This window comes from Bombina bombina, chromosome 2 (genome assembly GCF_027579735.1).
Source record: "Bombina bombina isolate aBomBom1 chromosome 2, aBomBom1.pri, whole genome shotgun sequence".
NCBI lineage: Eukaryota > Metazoa > Chordata > Amphibia > Anura > Bombinatoridae > Bombina > Bombina bombina.
Window position 1 is genome coordinate 165,509,134 of NC_069500.1, and position 18,357 is coordinate 165,527,490.

At 38.6% G+C, this 18,357-nt stretch overlaps 1 protein-coding gene across 1 annotated transcript in view; it reads left to right on the forward strand.

The window, feature by feature from the left end:
• Positions 1-18,357, forward strand: part of CWC27 (CWC27 spliceosome associated cyclophilin) — a 484,083-nt gene that overhangs the window by 5,252 nt on the left and 460,474 nt on the right. The window contains exon 3 of the mRNA XM_053701329.1: positions 2,332-2,444. Within this exon, the coding sequence (XP_053557304.1) occupies positions 2,332-2,444 (113 nt within the window). The remainder of the gene's footprint in view (positions 1-2,331; positions 2,445-18,357) is intronic.

Here is an 18,357-nt window from a genome sequence, read left to right on the forward strand (position 1 = left end):
CCTAACCACAGCCTAGTTCTGTCAAAATTCTCCTTTGCACTGGGGGGTTATGTGATCCTGGTCTGCGCCATTATGTGTCCACTGATTAGGCACTCTGCCACAGATAGAGTGTATCTGGGCCTGGGTAAAACCTTAGTGATTCATCTGCTGGGACCTATCAGAATGTCAGGGATTACCAGCTGGGGCCTTGTTTGTTCTTTTGCATTAACCTTGACATTTGTATAAAAGATAATGCCTATATCTGCTTAAAGGGACAGTCAACACTTACTTTAACATGTTTTGATATTGAAAATAAAAAAACGGAGGTCCGCCTACACTATACCCCTCCTGCCTTGCCGCCTTGCTTCTGTCCTAATCAGCGTCGCTAACTACTCTAATACGCGCGTGCAATTTCTGTCCGAGGACTGGATTCTGATTTGCTTATCAGTTGAAGAAGAAGGCAGCTACGTAATGGTGGGGGGAGTTCAGCATCCATATTTACCGGGTATTGGAGTAGTTAGCGACGCTGATTAGGACAGAAGCAAGGCGGCATGGCAGGAGGGGTATAGTGTAGGCGGGCCTCCGTTTTTTTATTTTCAATATCAAAACATGTTAAAGTAAGTGTTGACTGTCCCTTTAAATCACTTGAAACTGATGCAGTATAACTGTAAAGAGCTGACAGGAAAATATCACCTGAGCATCTCTATGTAAAAAAGGAAGATATTTTACCTCACAATCTCCTCAGCTCAGCAGAGTAAGTTCTGTGTAAAAAGTTATACTCGGCTGCTCCCAGCTGCAGGTAAAAATAAAAAATGAAGAAATGAACAGTAGCCAATCAGCATCAACAGTGCTGAGGTCATGAACTCTTTTACTGTGATCTCATGAGATTTCACTTAACTCTCATGAGATTTCATAGTAAGCTTCCTTAAAGGGACATAATACTCATATGCTAAATCACTTGAAACTGATGCAGTATAACTGTAAAAAGCTGACAGGAAAATATCACCTGAGCATCTCTATGTAAAAAAGGAAGATATTTTACCTCACAATTTCCTCAGCTCACCAGAGTAAGTTTTGTGTAAAAAGTTATACTTCAGCTGCTCCCAGCTGCAGGTAAAAAAAAATGAAGAAATGAACAGCAGCCAATCAGCATCAGCAGTGCTGAGGTCATGAACTCTTACTGTGATCTCATGAGATTTGACTTAACTCTTATGAGATTTCATAGTAAGCTTCCTTTACCTGTTTGGTGAAATAATATGAGAGTTCACGAGGCTCATCCCCTAAGATGTCCCAGGACAGATACACTAAAATGCTGCTTAGAAATCCTTTACAATGGGAGGTGGCTACTGAGGAACTTTTGAGGTAAAATATCTTTCTTTTTTACATAGAGATGTTCAGGTGATATTTTCTAGTCATCTTTTTACAGCTATGCTGCATCACTTTCAAGTGTTTCAACATTTGTGTATCATGGCCCTTTAATGTTCTCTTGTGTATAGGTTAACAAGACAAGCTTGCTTATTACTCACACTAGGTTATAGTAGTGTAGGGGTTGACAAATTGGTTTACATTTCTAGTCACCTTAAATATTCAGCCAGCCATATATTTGTAGTATGTGAATGGTTTATATGGTTAGAATTCCATAAATTATGACACATCTAACATTTTTGGATCTATGGTTTTCATCCCTGTACTGAAGTTTATGAATGGACATGAAAGTTATAATTACATTTCAGGATACAGATAGAGCATATCATTTTTAACAATTTTCTAATGTTCTTCTGTTGCCAAATTAACTTTATTCTTTTGGTATTTTTTCGAAGGGCATATGTAAGTAGGTTCAGTAGAGTACAATGTTAAACACTATATGACATTGCAGTGTTTATATTTGCAAATACTGCACATAACATTGTTACAGATATTGCTTCCATGTAGTGCTCAGGACATAGGCTCACTCCTAAGTCTACCTAGGTATGCTGTTAGAAAAGGATACAAAGAAAACAATGTAAATTTGATAGTAGAAGTAAATTTGAAGGTTGTTTACAATTCCATGCTTTATCTGCCCAATAAAAGTTACATTTCGACTTTCATGTCCCTTTAAGGAAACCGATGCAAAGAATGGGAAGAAAATGTAGACAGGAAATGATCACAGTAAAAGTTAGTTGTCCGAATAGAAAGTAGTTGGGTTATTTTATAATGTGCATGAAGAGAGTAAATAGGTTAACATTTACTGCTTGCCCAGTAATATCGAGCAGTGCATGATTAGTAAATAAATTTTCTAAACTTATGTATCAATAGTCAAATAAAAATATATACACTGCAGCAAAAACGTACTGTCATGTTTTTCTTTTGTAGGTTATTATGAGAACACAATATTTCACAGAGTTGTCCCAGAATTTATAGTGCAAGGGGGAGATCCCACTGGTACTGGATTAGGAGGTGAATCAATTTATGGAAAACCTTTTAGGGTAAGCTAGTTCCTTCCTGTTATTTTTTTTTTTTAATTCACTGTTATATGTATTGTTCAAGTGAAGGTAATGTTTGACAAATCAGTGCCCAGTTTTAATAATCCTATTAAAAACAGGGACACTTTAATTTATCAAACTTTACATTTCACTTGTTTTGTTCAAATACTTACCTTTTAATCCTGACAGCCGCTGCAGCGCTTCCTCCACCCGTCGCAAGCCCTCTTCGCGGGTCCAAAATGACAAATCCGGCTTCCTCCAATCAAATCGTTGCCTCAGGCCATGCCCCCCCCGGGGGGAAAGCTGTGATTGGAGTAAGCCGGATTCATAATTTCTGACGTATGAAGAGGCTTCCCGACGGGTGGAGGAAGCGCTGCAGCGGCTGTCAGGATTAAAAGGTAAGTATTTGAACAAAACAAGTGAAATGTAAAGTTTGATGAATTAAAGTGCCCTTGTTTTTAATAGGATTATTAAAAACCGGGGACTGATTCGTCAAACATTACCTTCACTTTCAAATAAATCCTATCTATGTATCCATCTACAAACCTAATGGTATTTTGAAGCTTGCCTGGTAGTAGGTATAAAGGGATGTCCATTTATTTGTAGTATTTCAATATTTTAGAAAATAACATGCAGTCATGAGTATATTGATTTCTGAGGTAAGGAGATACTTTGGCTGTAGCAAAGAAAAATAAAATAGATCCAGGCACTGAGAACAAGTATATAGTAACAAAAGGGGTGGTGCTATAATCACCACAACGTAGTGTAATGCCTTTAAAGCATCATTAAACATATAAGAAAAGAGGAAACGGTTGGGTTTTTACCACTATAGTAATAAAGTTACTGAAGTTAATACACATATTTTAATAGCATAGTGCTAAAATCCCTTTCTTTTTCTCTTTTTTTTAATTTTTTTCTCTGTAACAAACCAACAATTTTATTTTAAAATGTATGGAATAGAATTGTATTTCTTACTGAATCTAAGAAAAATATTGATTTAATTAGCCCTCTGTCGTGTGTCTAGATCAACTGGATAATACTCATCCAAGCCTTTCCTAGCCTAGGGAGCCTCTTTCTCAAGTTAGGAAGGCCTAGATATTTTCCTGAATATTTTTCACAGAAAATCAAGTGACCATGCATTTGAAAGAGGAGGGGTCAGGTGATATTCTTGGAGACAATGACTACATTGTAGAACAAAATCCAGGTTTGGGGTAATATTTAATAGCAGCACTCCTCTTTCAAATGTGTAATATTGTGTTCATTAATCTGCCATGTAATTGTTATAACAAAGCCTCACATCATTTTATTTCTGTTTTGAGGTCTGGTGACAGGAAACAAACAAGTATTGATATTAAGGTTATTGTCATAGTAGTAATGTTCACGTACCAGCAACTGTTAGCGTTATTTTTTTTTTGGATGTTGGAGAAACAAGGATCTACGTGCCCTAAGTGAATGTATTATTTTGTCCCTCGTAATTATAATTTTACTTAGTTTAAAATGTATCTATTATTTTTTTCTAGGGTTGCAACTAACAATTATTTTCATAATCGATTAATCGACCAATTATTTTTTCGATTAATCGACTAATCAGATAAAAAATTAATTAATTTTTTCCTATACACTGTATTTAAAATAAAATCCACATACTGAGTGTTATAAATATAAACTTCAGACTAAAACTTTACATTAACACAACTGTTGGTCCAATTTTTTAAGCAGCAGAACACATTTTTATAATTAAGCAAAACAAACCACAAACTGTTTGAAAAGAGGTAGAACTAGAAAGAGTTAGACTATCACTGTTTATAACATTCTGTTATTCACTATTTCAGAAACTTTTCATTAAAATGCAAAAATGTCAACATGACCACATGCTCCTGGCTGAGGCTGGCTCTCTTTTTTTGCAAGCTATTTTGCCTGCAACAGAGAAGAGGCGCTCAGATGGTGTTGAGGTGCCGGAGATGCATAAGTAGTGTTTTTGCCAATTTCACCAAGGTCGGCTATTTTATCTTTTTTCATCTCTCCACCAATGCAAGAGGCCTCTTAAAGCAAGCCTGGACTTCATTCTGACATAAAAATATATTGAATATCTATATGCAATGGTAAACAACCAGCTAAAAGGCTAGGGGGAAAAATATCTAGTCCACTCTTAAAATAACAGATATATACTTGCAGAGGTTGAATTTGGTACATATTCCAATTAGTTAAAAATATTACAAAAAAACTAAAAATAGAGTATATATAATCAGCAATAGCAAGTGATCCGCTAAAAATTGCACTATATCATGCAAAGCATAGTCCCAAATCACCTGATTTGATATAAACAATCCAAATTATGACTCCTATTTTATTTCTGGGTTGCACAGAAGACAGGAGTAGTTGTAAACTTAGTGTCCTGAAAAAGTTAAAAGTAAAATGTCTGTAGACATCCTTTAGGCTAAGAGCATAACCATAAAACACAATTCTATGTGCAGGAGCTCATTGGAGTAAAGCAGCTGGTGCTGTGCACAGACCAATTAATTGCAAACCAACTAATCGATTATGAGATTCGTTGACAACTATTTTCATAATCGATTATTATCAATTATGCCGATTAGTTGTTGCAGCTCTAATTTTTTCAGATATTTTATTGAAAAATTGCAAGATGCGGCAGTATGAGAAATAATATTAATTTTAGTCTCAGTAATTTTTTTATTGTAAAATACAGGAATAGTATCCAAAATGTTGTTTTGTGCAAGTGAACTGATGGGAACCCACAAAGTGTGTTTTTTGGAAAAAGTTAAAATATTGAATCCTGTACTGTTGTTTACCATGTACTCTGCATTAAAAGGCATAGAAAATTAATTTGTTGTTGCATTTCACATGGTGACTTTTCCCCATATTTAGGCATAGATATCCTGATATCCTTACCTAGTTGTGACCAATGATCACTGTTACCATGATGATCGTAAATTAGATACGTTTGAATGGTCTCAACCCCCTTAAATTAAATTAGAGGGTATGGTTATAACCCAGACTACTAGTGGTGGGCTGTCGTTAGCGTGAGGATGGTAAACACGATTGGACGATTACGGTCTTCTTTACACTCAAATCCATATTACAAGTGGCGCACTGTTTAAATTACTGCAAATTAGTTTGCGTGACCTTGCAGTAATTTACACTCCCCATATTTTCTATTGGCGGCAATGTCCACTCGTATTACAAGTTAAAAGTAAATGTATTCGCTCTAATGCAATTGAAAGGTCACGTAAAGAGTTTGGCCGGAGGAAACACTTGCACTAAACTACTCTAATAACCCCTAAACTGCCACAACCCCCAACGCAAACTACCCCACTACTCTATGAACCCCTAATCTGCCACAACCCCCTTAACAAACTACCCCTTTACCACAAAATACCCACTAACCTCTCACTTCCCCTAACCTAACACCCCCTATGTTACCCCAAAGAAAAAACTAACCTTACCTGAAAATAAAAAATTTAACAGTGCCTTAAAAAAGAAAGCTACCATTACAGAAAAAAACAAACCCATTTTCAAAAATAAAAAAACAGTTATGCCTATTCTAAAAGCCCTGCTTAAAAAACCCTCACCCCAAAATGAATAAAAACTATACTAACACTAAACTATAGCAATAGCCCTTAAAGGGGCAGTCAAGTATAAATTAAACTTTCATTATTCAGATAGGACTTTTAATTTTAATTGACTTTCCAATTTACTTTTATCATCAAATTTGCTTTTTTCTCTTGGTATTCTTAGTTTAAACTAAACATAGGTAGGCTCATATGCTAATTTCTAAGCCTTTGAGGGCTGCCTCTTATCACATGCTTTTTAAATCTCTTTTCAACACAAAGAGACAGAAAGTACACGTGGGCTATATAGATAACACTGTGTTCAGGCACAGAAAGTTTTTTAAGATCTAGCACAATACAATGCTAAATTTAAGACAATAGATAATAAACAGTCACAGTCATGTGATCAGGGGGCTGGAAGAAGGTTCCTAGATACAAGGTAATCAAAAAGGTAAAAAGTACATTAATATAACTGTGTTGGTTATGCAAAACTGGGGAATGAGTAATAAAGGGATTATCTATCTTTTAAAACAATAACAATTCTATGGCTGACTGTTCCTTTAAAAGGGCTTTTTGTAGGACATTGCCCTAAAGGGACTTAGCTCTTTTTCAAACAAAAAAAAAATAATCCAACAACATTCTACAAGTAACCCCCCCCCACACACACACACACAAAAGGCTATCTAAAAAAACCTACTTAGAAGGGCATTTAGCTTCTTTCTGCCCAAATAAATCCTATCACTAAACCCCATAGATGGTACTCACCAAAGTTAAATCCGGGCACGCTGCGATCCATATTTATCCCAGCAGCAATCTTTTATTTTCATCCATCTTCTTAACTTTGGTCGCCAACGTCAACCTCATACAGCCGCATTTTGAATTTTGAATGTGGGGTACCCCCTTTATTTAGGGGTACGCTTGCATTCCTATTGGATAATTTTGAAACTGAAATCAGCCAATAGAATGAAAGGGTTCCCCTATATAAAGGGTGTACCTCACATTAAAAATTCAGTATGCGGCTGGTGACCACATGAATAGGACACCGGCAACCGAAGATAAGAAAATGAATGAAGATAGAAAACCACCGCCAGGATTAAGTTAAGACTGCCGCCGGAAGGAAGATGTTGCCACCCCAAATTAATCTTTGGTTTGATTTCTGTAATGGTAGCCTTCTTTTTTTTTTTTTCTTTTAACCCCTTAACGACCGACGACGTATGCCATACGTCCTCAAAAAAAAAGCACTTAACGACCGAGGACGTATGGCATACGTCGTCGGTTAAACAGAGCACTGGAAGCGATCGAAATAGCTTCCAGCTGCTCTAACAGTATTGCAGGCTTGCCTTGAGGTCTAGGCATCCTGCAATACTGTTCCCGAGTGCCGGGACCGGATTGATCACTCCCCCACGAGTGATCACTTCCGGTTTCGCTCCACGTGGAGCCCGGCAGTGTTTCAGAGCATCGGAAGCGATCGGACACGCTTCCGATGCTCTGCTTGTGTGCTAAGTGCCTCGGTGGGTCGAGGCACTTAGTTAGTTATAAAATAAAAGTAAAAATGTTTTAAAAAAAAAAACGTATAAAATAAAAAAAAGCCTAAAATAGCCCCCCCCCTCCCCCTTCACTAGGCATCCAAGATGGCGATGCCCAGTGCATCATGGGGCCTCTGGGGGTGTCCCTAGCCTGCATCATCATAGGGGCAAGCTAGGGTCACCCAGTCTGGGCCTCCCACCCTAAAAAAATAATAATAATAAAATACCCCATTTGTCTGATCATGTCAATATTTGTAAATATTGACTATGATCAGTGTGGATCTCCCTCCCTCTCCTCACTTGCCATTTTGTTGGAGAGAGAGAGAGACCTGTATTTAGCAGAGAGAGAGATTTATTTCTTTTATTTGTTAAAAAATATAGAACCAAAGGCTCTTTTCACAGCCATTAACCCCTAGCTTGCCAGTGATCACTATATATCACTGGCAGTAGCATAGGTGCACTTTTTTTTTGCTGCATTTTGCTGTCTGTGCATTTTTTTAGGGGTTAATTTTGTTGTTGTAATTTTTTAAAAACCCAAAGGCTCTTTTCAGAAACATTTAGTTAATTTAATTTAATTTTCAGAGCCATTAACCCCTAGCTTGCCAGTGATCACTATATATCACTGGCAGTAGCATAGGTGCACTTTTTTTTTGCTGCATTTTGCTGTCTGTGCATTTTTTTAGGGGTTAATTTTGTTGTAATTTTTTAAAAACCCAAAGGCTCTTTTCAGAAACATTTAGTTAATTTAATTTTCAGAGCCATTAACCCCTAGCTTGCCAGTGATCGCTATAAATCACTGGCAGTTGCATAGCTGTACTTTTTTGCTGTCTGTGCATTTTTTAGGGGTTAATTTTGTTTTGTAATTTTTTAAAAACCCAAAGGCTCTTTTCAGAAACATTTAGTTAATTTAATTTAATTTTCAGAGCCATTAACCCCTAGCTTGCCAGTGATCGCTATAAATCACTGGCAGTTGCATAGCTGTACTTTTTTGCTGTCTGTGCATTTTTTTAGGGGTTAATTTTGTTGTTGTAATTTTTTAAAAACCCAAAGGCTCTTTTCAGAAACATTTAGTTAATTTAATTTAATTTTCAGAGCCATTAACCCCTAGCTTGCCAGTGATCGCTATAAATCACTGGCAGTAGCATAGCTGTACTTTTTTTGCTAGTTAATTTAGTTAATTTAGTTAATTTAATTTAATTTTCAGAGCCATTAACCCCTAGCTTGCCAGTGATCGCTATAAATCACTGGCAGTTGCATAGCTGTACTTTTTTGCTGTCTGTGCATTTTTTTAGGGGCTAATTTTGTTGTTGTAATTTTGTAAAACCCAAAGGCTCTTTTCAGAAACATTTAGTTAATTTAATTTAATTTTCAGAGCCATTAACCCCTAGCTTGCCAGTGATCGCTATAAATCACTGGCAGTAGCATAGCTGTACTTTTTTGCTAGTTAATTTAGTTAATTAATTTAGTTAATTTAATTTTTTTAGTAATTGTTTTCTGTGACAGATACAAAAATGTCACAGAAAATATATAGTGCTGAGGAGGCGTATGCCATCCTTGCGTCAGAGTCAGATGCCTCTATTTCTGACTCAGACCCCAATTTTGACCCTGCCATGTGCTCAGATACATCACTAGATGCAGTCTCAACTGATAGTGATGTATCTGTGGCTGCTAGCCCCCCTGCTACCCCCCCTGCCAGCCCCCCTGCTAGCCCCCCTGCCAGAAGGAGGCGTGTTGCTGCCATTGCTGCTGAAGAGTGGGTAACGCCTCATCTCCAGAGGCCAGATATCCCACCCTTCACAGCAAATGCTGGCATAAATATAGATGTGGCAGGTTTTAGCCCCCAGCAGTTTCTGGAAGTGTTTCTGGGCGATGATATATTGGGGAACATTGTCGCCCAAACTAATTTATATGCCCATCAGTTCCGTGCTGCAAAGCCTGGAACATATTTGGCAAAGCAGCAATGGGCCCCCATCAATGTGCCAGAATTCAAAAAATTCTGGGCATTGACTATGCTGATGGGCATCATAAAGAAACCCTCCATTCGCTGCTACTGGAGTAGTAGCCCCATCTGCTCTACCCCCATTTTCTCCCAGACTATGTCGAGGAAGAGGTATGAAATGATTCTGCATTTCATGCACTTCAGCGACAACAGCCTGTGCCCCCCTAGGGAGCATCCCCAATTTGACAGGCTGTATAAAATCCGCCCCCTGATAACCCACTTTTCTGCCAGGTTTGCAGAGGCTTATACACCTGGAAGGAATATATGCGTTGATGAATCCCTAATGAAGTATAAGGGAAGGCTGGGATTCAAGCAGTATATTCCTTCCAAACGCTCCAGATATGGGGTAAAGGTGTATAAGCTCTGTGACAGCGAGACTGGGTATACTCAGGCCTTCCGGGTGTATGAGGGAAAGGATAGCCACCTTGACCCTCCAGGTTGCCCAGAACATATGGGAACCACTGGCAAGATTGTCTGGGACCTGATAATACCCCTAATGAACAAAGGGTATCACTTGTACTTAGACAATTTTTATACAAGTGTCCTTTTGTTCAAGCTACTGTATTGCTTTGATACAGTAGCTTGCGGTACAATTAAAAAGAACCGCGCAGGTTTCCCAGGACAACTTGTACGCACCCGGCTACGAAGGGGGGAGACCTCAGCTCTGCGCCAAGAGGAGCTGTTGGCACTTAAGTACAGAGACAAGAAGGATGTATACCTTCTTACCACCATCCACACAGAGAGGACGGTGGCGGTTTCTGTACGTGGCAGAGCTGAGATCATAAGGAAGCCAGTGTGCATCAAGTCTTATAACCGGCATATGGGTGGGGTTGATCTGGCTGATCAGCTGCTGCAGCCCTACCTAATTATGCGGAAGACAAGGGCCTGGTACAAAAAGGTTGCAATTTACCTAATGCAGATTGCAACCCACAACGCTTTTTTGTTGTTCAAAAAAGCAAACCCCAGAGTTAAAAAAACTTTTTTACAGTTTCAGCTCCAGATTATTACTGGGAATTTGTACCATGATGCACCTGCTCCCCGGGCGGTGATGGGAGAGAGCAGAGTTGGGGCTACTCATTTTATTTTTAAAATCCCCCCTACTGCCGCAAAGCAGAAACCACAAAAAAAATGCAGAGTCTGTACCAAGAGGGGGAAGAGAAGGGACACCATATATCACTGTCCTGATTGCCCTGGACAGCCTGCACTCTGCATTGGGGACTGCTTCAAGCGGTACCATACAATGGTCAATTTTTAAATTTTTTTTTAAAAATTTGGTGTTATATATATAAATATTTTTTTTTGGTTATGTTTACTGTTAGATGGGGTTTTTATTTTTTTACTTTTACTGTGCCAGATTTTTACATTTCACTACTCTATTTTTTTCTAAAATTGGGCCTGTTATTTTTTTTTAACCAAAACCCCTGTCAAACCTATGCATGGGGGACATAGGTGTTCTCAGGGTGCCTTGCAAAAAACAACCTGAAGTATGTTTTTGTAATAACTTACAACAGTCTGTCCTAAATCATAGTCAAAAAGCAATGTGTCTGTAAAAATGAAAATTGAAAAATAACCACCATACACTTTCTCCAATTTTTTGGGCTAAAACGGTTGCTTCAAAGGCATCAAAGCACACCATATACAATACCTTGGGGTGTCAACATTTAAAAAATATACACTTTCATGGCAATAAATAAAAGTGGGGTATGCAATAGGCCACAAACTAAAGATAGGCCTATCAGAAGAAATACTCTCATTGTTAATAACTAAAATCACAAGTCATAAAATTGTAACATAACCTTCCCAAAATCCTGGCAAACCTATGCATGGGGGGCATAGGTGTACTCAGGGTGCCTTGCAGAAAACAACCTGAAGTATTCTTTTGCAATAACTTACAACAGTCTCTCCTAAATCATAGTCAAAAAGCAATGTGTCTGTAAAAATGAAAATTGAAAAATAACCACCATACACTTTCTCCAATTTTTTGGGCTAAAACAGTTGCTTCAAAGGCATCAAAGCACACCATATACAATACCTTGGGGTGTCAACTTTTCAAATATATGCACATTCATGGAAAACAAATAAATTGGGGTATGTTAAAAGACCCCCCAAAAAGACGATAGGCAAAGAAAATATGTTAAATGTGAAAAAAAAATCACAAACGCATGTCAGACATTTGGCATTGCACCCCCCAAACAAGCCACCAAACCTATGCATAGGTGGTATCACTGAACTCAGGAGATGTTGGTGACCACATATTGGTGTCTTCTTTGGTAGTAACACATAACAGGAGCTGTGAATCCATGTCTAAAGTACAATGTATGTGAACAATAACACAAAAATATGAATGCCCAATAGTTTGACAAAGACTAGTGGTTAAATTAGTGCATGGAAAGTGTTAAAATACCTGCATTTGAAATACCTTAGGAAGTCTACTTTTCAAAAATATATGGTTTGATTGAGGTAAATTACATTGCCTGGCTTCAGAAATGTCTTAAATAAGGACATGGGTGCATGGGAGGTGAAAATTCAAAGTGGAAAAAATGGAATGGGCTTCCTAAAAATAAGGCCTTTTAGCCCCCAGAGAACCCAACACACCTATACATGGGTGGTATCACTGTACTCAGGAGAGGTTGTTGAACACATATTGAGGTGGTTTTTGGCAGTAACACATAACAGGAACTGAAAATACATGCCTAAAGTACAATGTGTGTGAAAAATAACACAAAAAAATTACTACACAAAAGTTTGACAAAGACTAGTGGTTGAATTAGTGCATGGAAAGTGTTAAAATACCAGCATTTGAAATACCCTAGGGTGTCTACTTTTCAAAAATATATGGTTTGATGGGGGTAAATTCCATTGGCCAGCTTCAGAAATGTCCCAAATAGGACATGGGTGCATGATGACCGATGTGAAAATTCCAAGTTGAAAAACTGGAATGCGCTACCTAAAAATAAGGCCATTTAGCCCCCAGAGAACCCGACACACCTATACATAGGTGGTATCACTGTACTCGGGAGATGTTGTTGAACACATATTGAGGTGGTTTTTGGCAGTAACACATAACAGGAACTGAAAATACATGCCTAAAGTACAATGTGTGTGAAAAATAACACAAAAAAATGACTACCCAAAAGTTTGACAAAGACTGGTGGTTGAATTAGTGCATGGAAAGTGTTAAAATACCAGCATTTGAAATACCCTAGGGTGTCTACTTTTCAAAAATATATGGTTTGATGGGGGTAAACTCCATTGGCCAGCTTCAGAAATGTCCCAAATAGGACATGGGTGCATGATGACCAATGTGAAAATTCCAAGTTGAAAAACTGGAATGTGCTACCTAAAAATAAGGCCATTTAGCCCCCAGAGAACCCGACACACCTATACATAGGTGGTATCACTGTACTCAGGAGATATTGTTGAACACATATTGAGGTGGTTTTTGGCAGTAACACATAACAGGAACTGAAAATACATGCCTAAAGTACAATGTGTGTGAAAAATAACACAAAAAAATGACTACCCAAAAGTTTGACAAAGACTAGTGGTTGAATTAGTGCATGGAAAGTGTTAAAATACCAGCATTTGAAATACCCTAGGGTGTCTACTTTTCAAAAATATATGGTTTGATGGGGGTAAATTCCATTGGCCAGCTTCAGAAATGTCCCAAATAGGACATGGGTGCATGATGACCGATGTGAAAATTCCAAGTTGAAAAGTGGCCTGGTCACTAAGGGGTTAAGGTTAGGTTCTTTTTGTAAGGTACTGTTTATTTTTTTTAATTTCACTTAAGGTTAGTTTTTTTTATTTTTTGGTGTAACTTACGGGGTCTTAGGTTAAGGGGGTTGTGTTGGTTTAGGGGTAATAATGTAGGGGGATAGTTTGCGATGGTGGTTGTGGCCATTTAATGGCTTAATAAAGTAGTGGGGTAGTTTGCAATCGGGGTTGTGGCGGTTTAGGGGTTAATAGTGTAGTGAGGTAGTTTACGATATAGGGGTGTAGCAGTTTAGGGGTTAATTGTCTAGTGGGTTCTTTGCGGTTGGCCATGTCGCAGGTTAGGGGTTAATAATGTAGCGGGTACTTTGCGTGGGAAATGTTGCAGGGTAGGGGTTACTAGATTAGGGGGCTTATGGTGATTCGGGTTAGTGGGTGAGTATATAAGTATTAGGGTTTTTTCCACTTTTTTATCCATTGAACAAAACTGCTGGTAACACTGCCATGTCCAACTCTAGGGGGTGCAATAGTACAAAGAAATGGTGATCATATGAACTAGGTACAATAATATGAAAGTTTAGAGACACCAACAAAGTTCTTATCTGAGTCCAAATTGTAGATCGACAAACAGACCAGTGTCAGGTGTAACTTCAGTTGCAACTGATATAATCCCAGGTGGTGCAATCCACTGTGAACGTCACGGCTGCTCCTCTCAAGGATAAACAACGAAACCAAAAAGATGAATCTGTGAAAAAAGATCACATACAAAGGGTGCCTCCTAGTGTAATACTGCGATAATAAAAGGAAACATGTCTGTCTTGTGATGTGGATATACTCACAAAAATGGCAGCACCAAATGTGCTATATGACGCAGGCTTAATAGCTCAGGCTGGGAACTCTCAGTGCCCCAGCTAACTGATCACAAAAAAATGTAATCTTTGTGACACTGAAATAGAATTTGCAAAATAATTTGCAACAGGGTGTAGACAGGAGAGAAGCAAACACTATAAATTAACCTGTGCTAACTGATCCTAAGTGTAGCGAAAAGAGCCCAGTGGTCTAAGTTTCCATACCAGGCAAATCAAACCAAGCTCAGGCTTCCAAAAAGTTCAGTATAATTTATTTAAAAACAGGATTACAAATTCTTTGAGATGCCTGATGAAACGGCTAGCATAGCTGAGAAACGCGGTGCAATCTGTTATTTGCATTGTTTTTATATGCTTTGGGTGAATGCATGCACCCTTAGTTTTTAATCCTGTTTTTAAATAAAATATACTGAACTTTTTGGAAGCCTGAGCTTTGTTTTTATTTGCCTGGTATGGAAACTTAGACCACTGGGCTCTTTTCGCTACACTTAGGATCAGTTAGCACAGGTTAATTTATAGTGTTTGCTTCTCTCCTGTCTACACCCTGTTGCAAATTATTTTGCAAATTCTATTTCAGTGTCACAAAGATTACATTTTTTTTTCAGTTTAACTCATGGATGGCATTGTGTCTCAGGTCTCTTTTGATCACTGAAAACAATCTCGGACACCTGTGATAATTAGATTGCTAGGTGAGCCCAATTAAAGGAAAAACTACTAAAGGAGGGTGTTCCACATTATTAAGCAGAGCACCATTTTCAAGCAATATGGGGAAGAAAAAAAGATCTCTCTGTTGCAGAAAAGAGTGAAATAGTTCAATGCCTTGGACGAAGGCACATTGAGGAAGATTTCTGCCAGATCCATGCATCGGATCAAGAGAGCAGCTGCTAAAATACCATTACATAGCAGCAAACAGATATTTGAAGCTGCTGGTGCCTCTGGAGTCCCACGGAAATCAAGGTGTAGAGTCCTTCAGAGTCTTGCAACTGTGCATAAACCTTCCATTTGGCCACCACTAACCAATGCTCACAAGCAGAAACGGCTGCATTGGGCAGAAAATACATGAAGACTAATTTTCAAACAGTCCTGTTCACTGATGAGTGCCGTGCAACCCTGGATGGTCCAGATGGATGGAGGAGTGGACGGCCACCCTGTTCCAACAAGACTGCAACATCAGCAAAGCGGTGGTGGAGTCATGTTTTGGGCCGGAATCATGGAAAGAGAGCTGGTCGGCCCCTTTAGGGTCCCCAAAGGTGTAAAGATGACCTCTGCAAAATATGTGGAGTTCCTGACTGACCACTTCCTTCCCTGGTACAGAAGGAAGATCTATGCTTTCAGTAATAAAATCATCTTCATGCATGACAATGCACCATCTCATGCTGCAAAGAATAGCTCTGCATCAATGGCTGCTATGGGGATGAAAGGAGAGAAAGTCATGGTGTAGCCTCCATCCTCCCCTAACTTCAATCCTAATGAAAACCTTTGGAGCATCCTCAAGCAAAAGATCTATGAGGGTGGGAGGCAGTTTACATCCAAACAGCAGCTCTGGGAGGCTATTCTGACATCTTGCAAACAAATTCAAGCAGAAACTGTCCAAAAACTCACAAGTTCAATGGATGCAAGTCTTGTAAAGCTGTTATCAAATCAGGGGTCCTATGTTAAAATGTAACGTGACCTGTTAAAATGTTTAAAAAGTTAAAATGTTGTTCAAAGTTTGATTGAAATAGCTTTTGATTTCAGCAAATATGCTGCAAACACAACAAATGACAATTTTCAGTTCTTTACAACCTATAAAGTGTTTTGAAACTTACTGTGCTTAATAATTTGGAACAGTGCATTGTAAGTTTTTTATTTTGAAAAAAAAAAATACTGTTATCATAAGGAGGTTTGTTCAATAAAATTTGAATTGTACTCTTAATAGTTGATAACATGAGAATTATGCTGTCTGTTGTTTACATCAATTATTTAGGTAAATGAGAAAGATATCATTGGCATAATAATTTGGAACAGGCTGTAGTATAGTGGGTTATTGCCATTATTACTGCCTTCGTCTGTCTTTAACCCCTTAACGACCGAGGACGTGCAGGGTACGTCCTCTAAAAAAATACCCTTAACGACCAAGGACGTACCCTGCACGTCCTCGGTGTGGAAAGCAGCTGGAAGCGATCCTGCTCGCTTCCAGCTGCTTTCCGGTTATTGCAGTGATGCCTCGATATCGAGGCATCCTGCAATAACCCTTAGTAGCCATCCGATGCAGAGAGGGCCACTCTGTGGCCCTCTCTGCACCGGATATCTATGGCTTCCATCGTTGGTGGGTGGGAGCGTGTGTGGGAGGCGGGTGGCGGCCATCGATGGCCCAGATGATGTCCAGGGGGGTGGGATCGTTGGCGGGGATGCCCGGACACGCGCACGGACGCGTGCACGTGCACGGGGAGGCGGGGGCGGGCGCGTGCACGGGGAGGGAGCGGGTGGGAACCGCTACTCTACAGAAAATAATATAAGGCAAATGTTAAGAAAATGTTAAGTAAGGTAAAAAATAACGGTCATCAGTAGGTGTTGGTTGCTCTGTGGAGGGAGGGAAGCTACACTACAGAAAAAAAAACGGGTGAAAAAAAAAAATAAAACCATTTTTTTTCTGCAAACTGGGTACTGGCAGACAGCTGCCAGTACCCAAGATGGCCCCCAGTAAGGCAGAGGGGGAGGGTTAGAGAGCTGTTTGGGGGGGATCAGGGAGGTTGGGGGCTATGGGGACATTCTACAAAGCAGCATATGTAAATATGCCCAAAAAAAAAGAAAGAAAAAAAAAATACCTTTTATTTTAGTACTGGCAGACTTTCTGCCAGTACTTAAGATGGCGGGGACAATGGTGGGGTGGGGGAGGGATCAGGGGGTGTGATGTGTCAGGTGGGAGGCTGATCTCTACTCTAAAGATAAAATTAACCCTGCAAGCTCCCTACAAACTACCTAATTAACCTCTTCACTGCTAGCCATAATACATGTGTGATGCGCAGCAGCATTTAGCGGCCTTCTACTTACCAAAAAGCAACGCCAAAGTCATATATGTCTGCTATTTCTGAACAAAGGGGATCCCAGAGAAGCATTTACAACCATTTGTGCCATAATTGCACAAGCTGTTTGTAAATAATTTCAGTGTGAAACCTAAAATTGTGAAAAAATTAAAGTTTTTTTTATTTGATCGCATTTGTCGGTGAAATGGTGGCATGAAATATACCAAAATGGGCCTAGATCAATACTTGGGGTTCTCTACTACACTACACTAAAGCTAAAATTAACCCTAAAAGCTCCCTACATGCTCCCTAATTAACCCCTTCACTGCTGGGCATAATACACGTGTGGTGCGCAGTGGCATTTACCAGTCTTCTAATTAGCAAAAATCAAAGCCAAAGCCACATATCTCTGCTATTTATGAACAAAGGGGATCCAAGAGAAGCATTTACAACCATTTATTTCATAATTGCATAAGTTGTTTGTAAATAATTTCAGTGAGAAACCTAAAGTTTGTGAAAAAATTTGTGAGAAAGTGAACAATTTTTTTTATTTGATCGCATTTGGCGGTGAAATGGTGGCATGAAATTTACCAAAATGGGCCTAGATCAATACTTTGGGATGTCTTCTAAAAAAAAATATATACATGTCAATGGATATTCAGGGATTCCTGAAAGATATCAGTGTCCCAACGTAACTAGCGCTAATTTTGTAAAAAAAAGTGGTTTGGAAATAGCAAAGTGCTACTTGTATTTATGGCCCTATAACTTGCAAAAAAAGCAAAGAACATATTAACATTGGGTATTTCTAAGCTCAGGACAAAATTTAGAAACTATTTAGCATGGGTGTTTTTTGGTGGTTGTAGATGTGTAACAGATTTTGTGGGTCAAAGTTAGAAAAGGTGTGTTTTTTTCCATTTTTTCCTCATATTTTATACATTTTTTATAGTAAATTATAAGATATGATGAAAATAATGGTATCTTTAGAAAGTCTATTTAATGGCGAGAAAAACTGTATATAATATGTGTGGGTACAGTAAATGAGTAAGTGGAAAATTACAGCTAAACACAAACGCCGCAAAAATGTAAAAATAGCCTTGGTCCCAAACGGACAGAAAATGGAAAAGTGCTGTGGTCATTAAGGGGTTAAAGGTACATGAAACTCAAAAAATTTCTTTCATGATTCAGAAAGAGAATACACTTTAAAAAAAAATTCCAATTCACTTCTATTATTTAATTT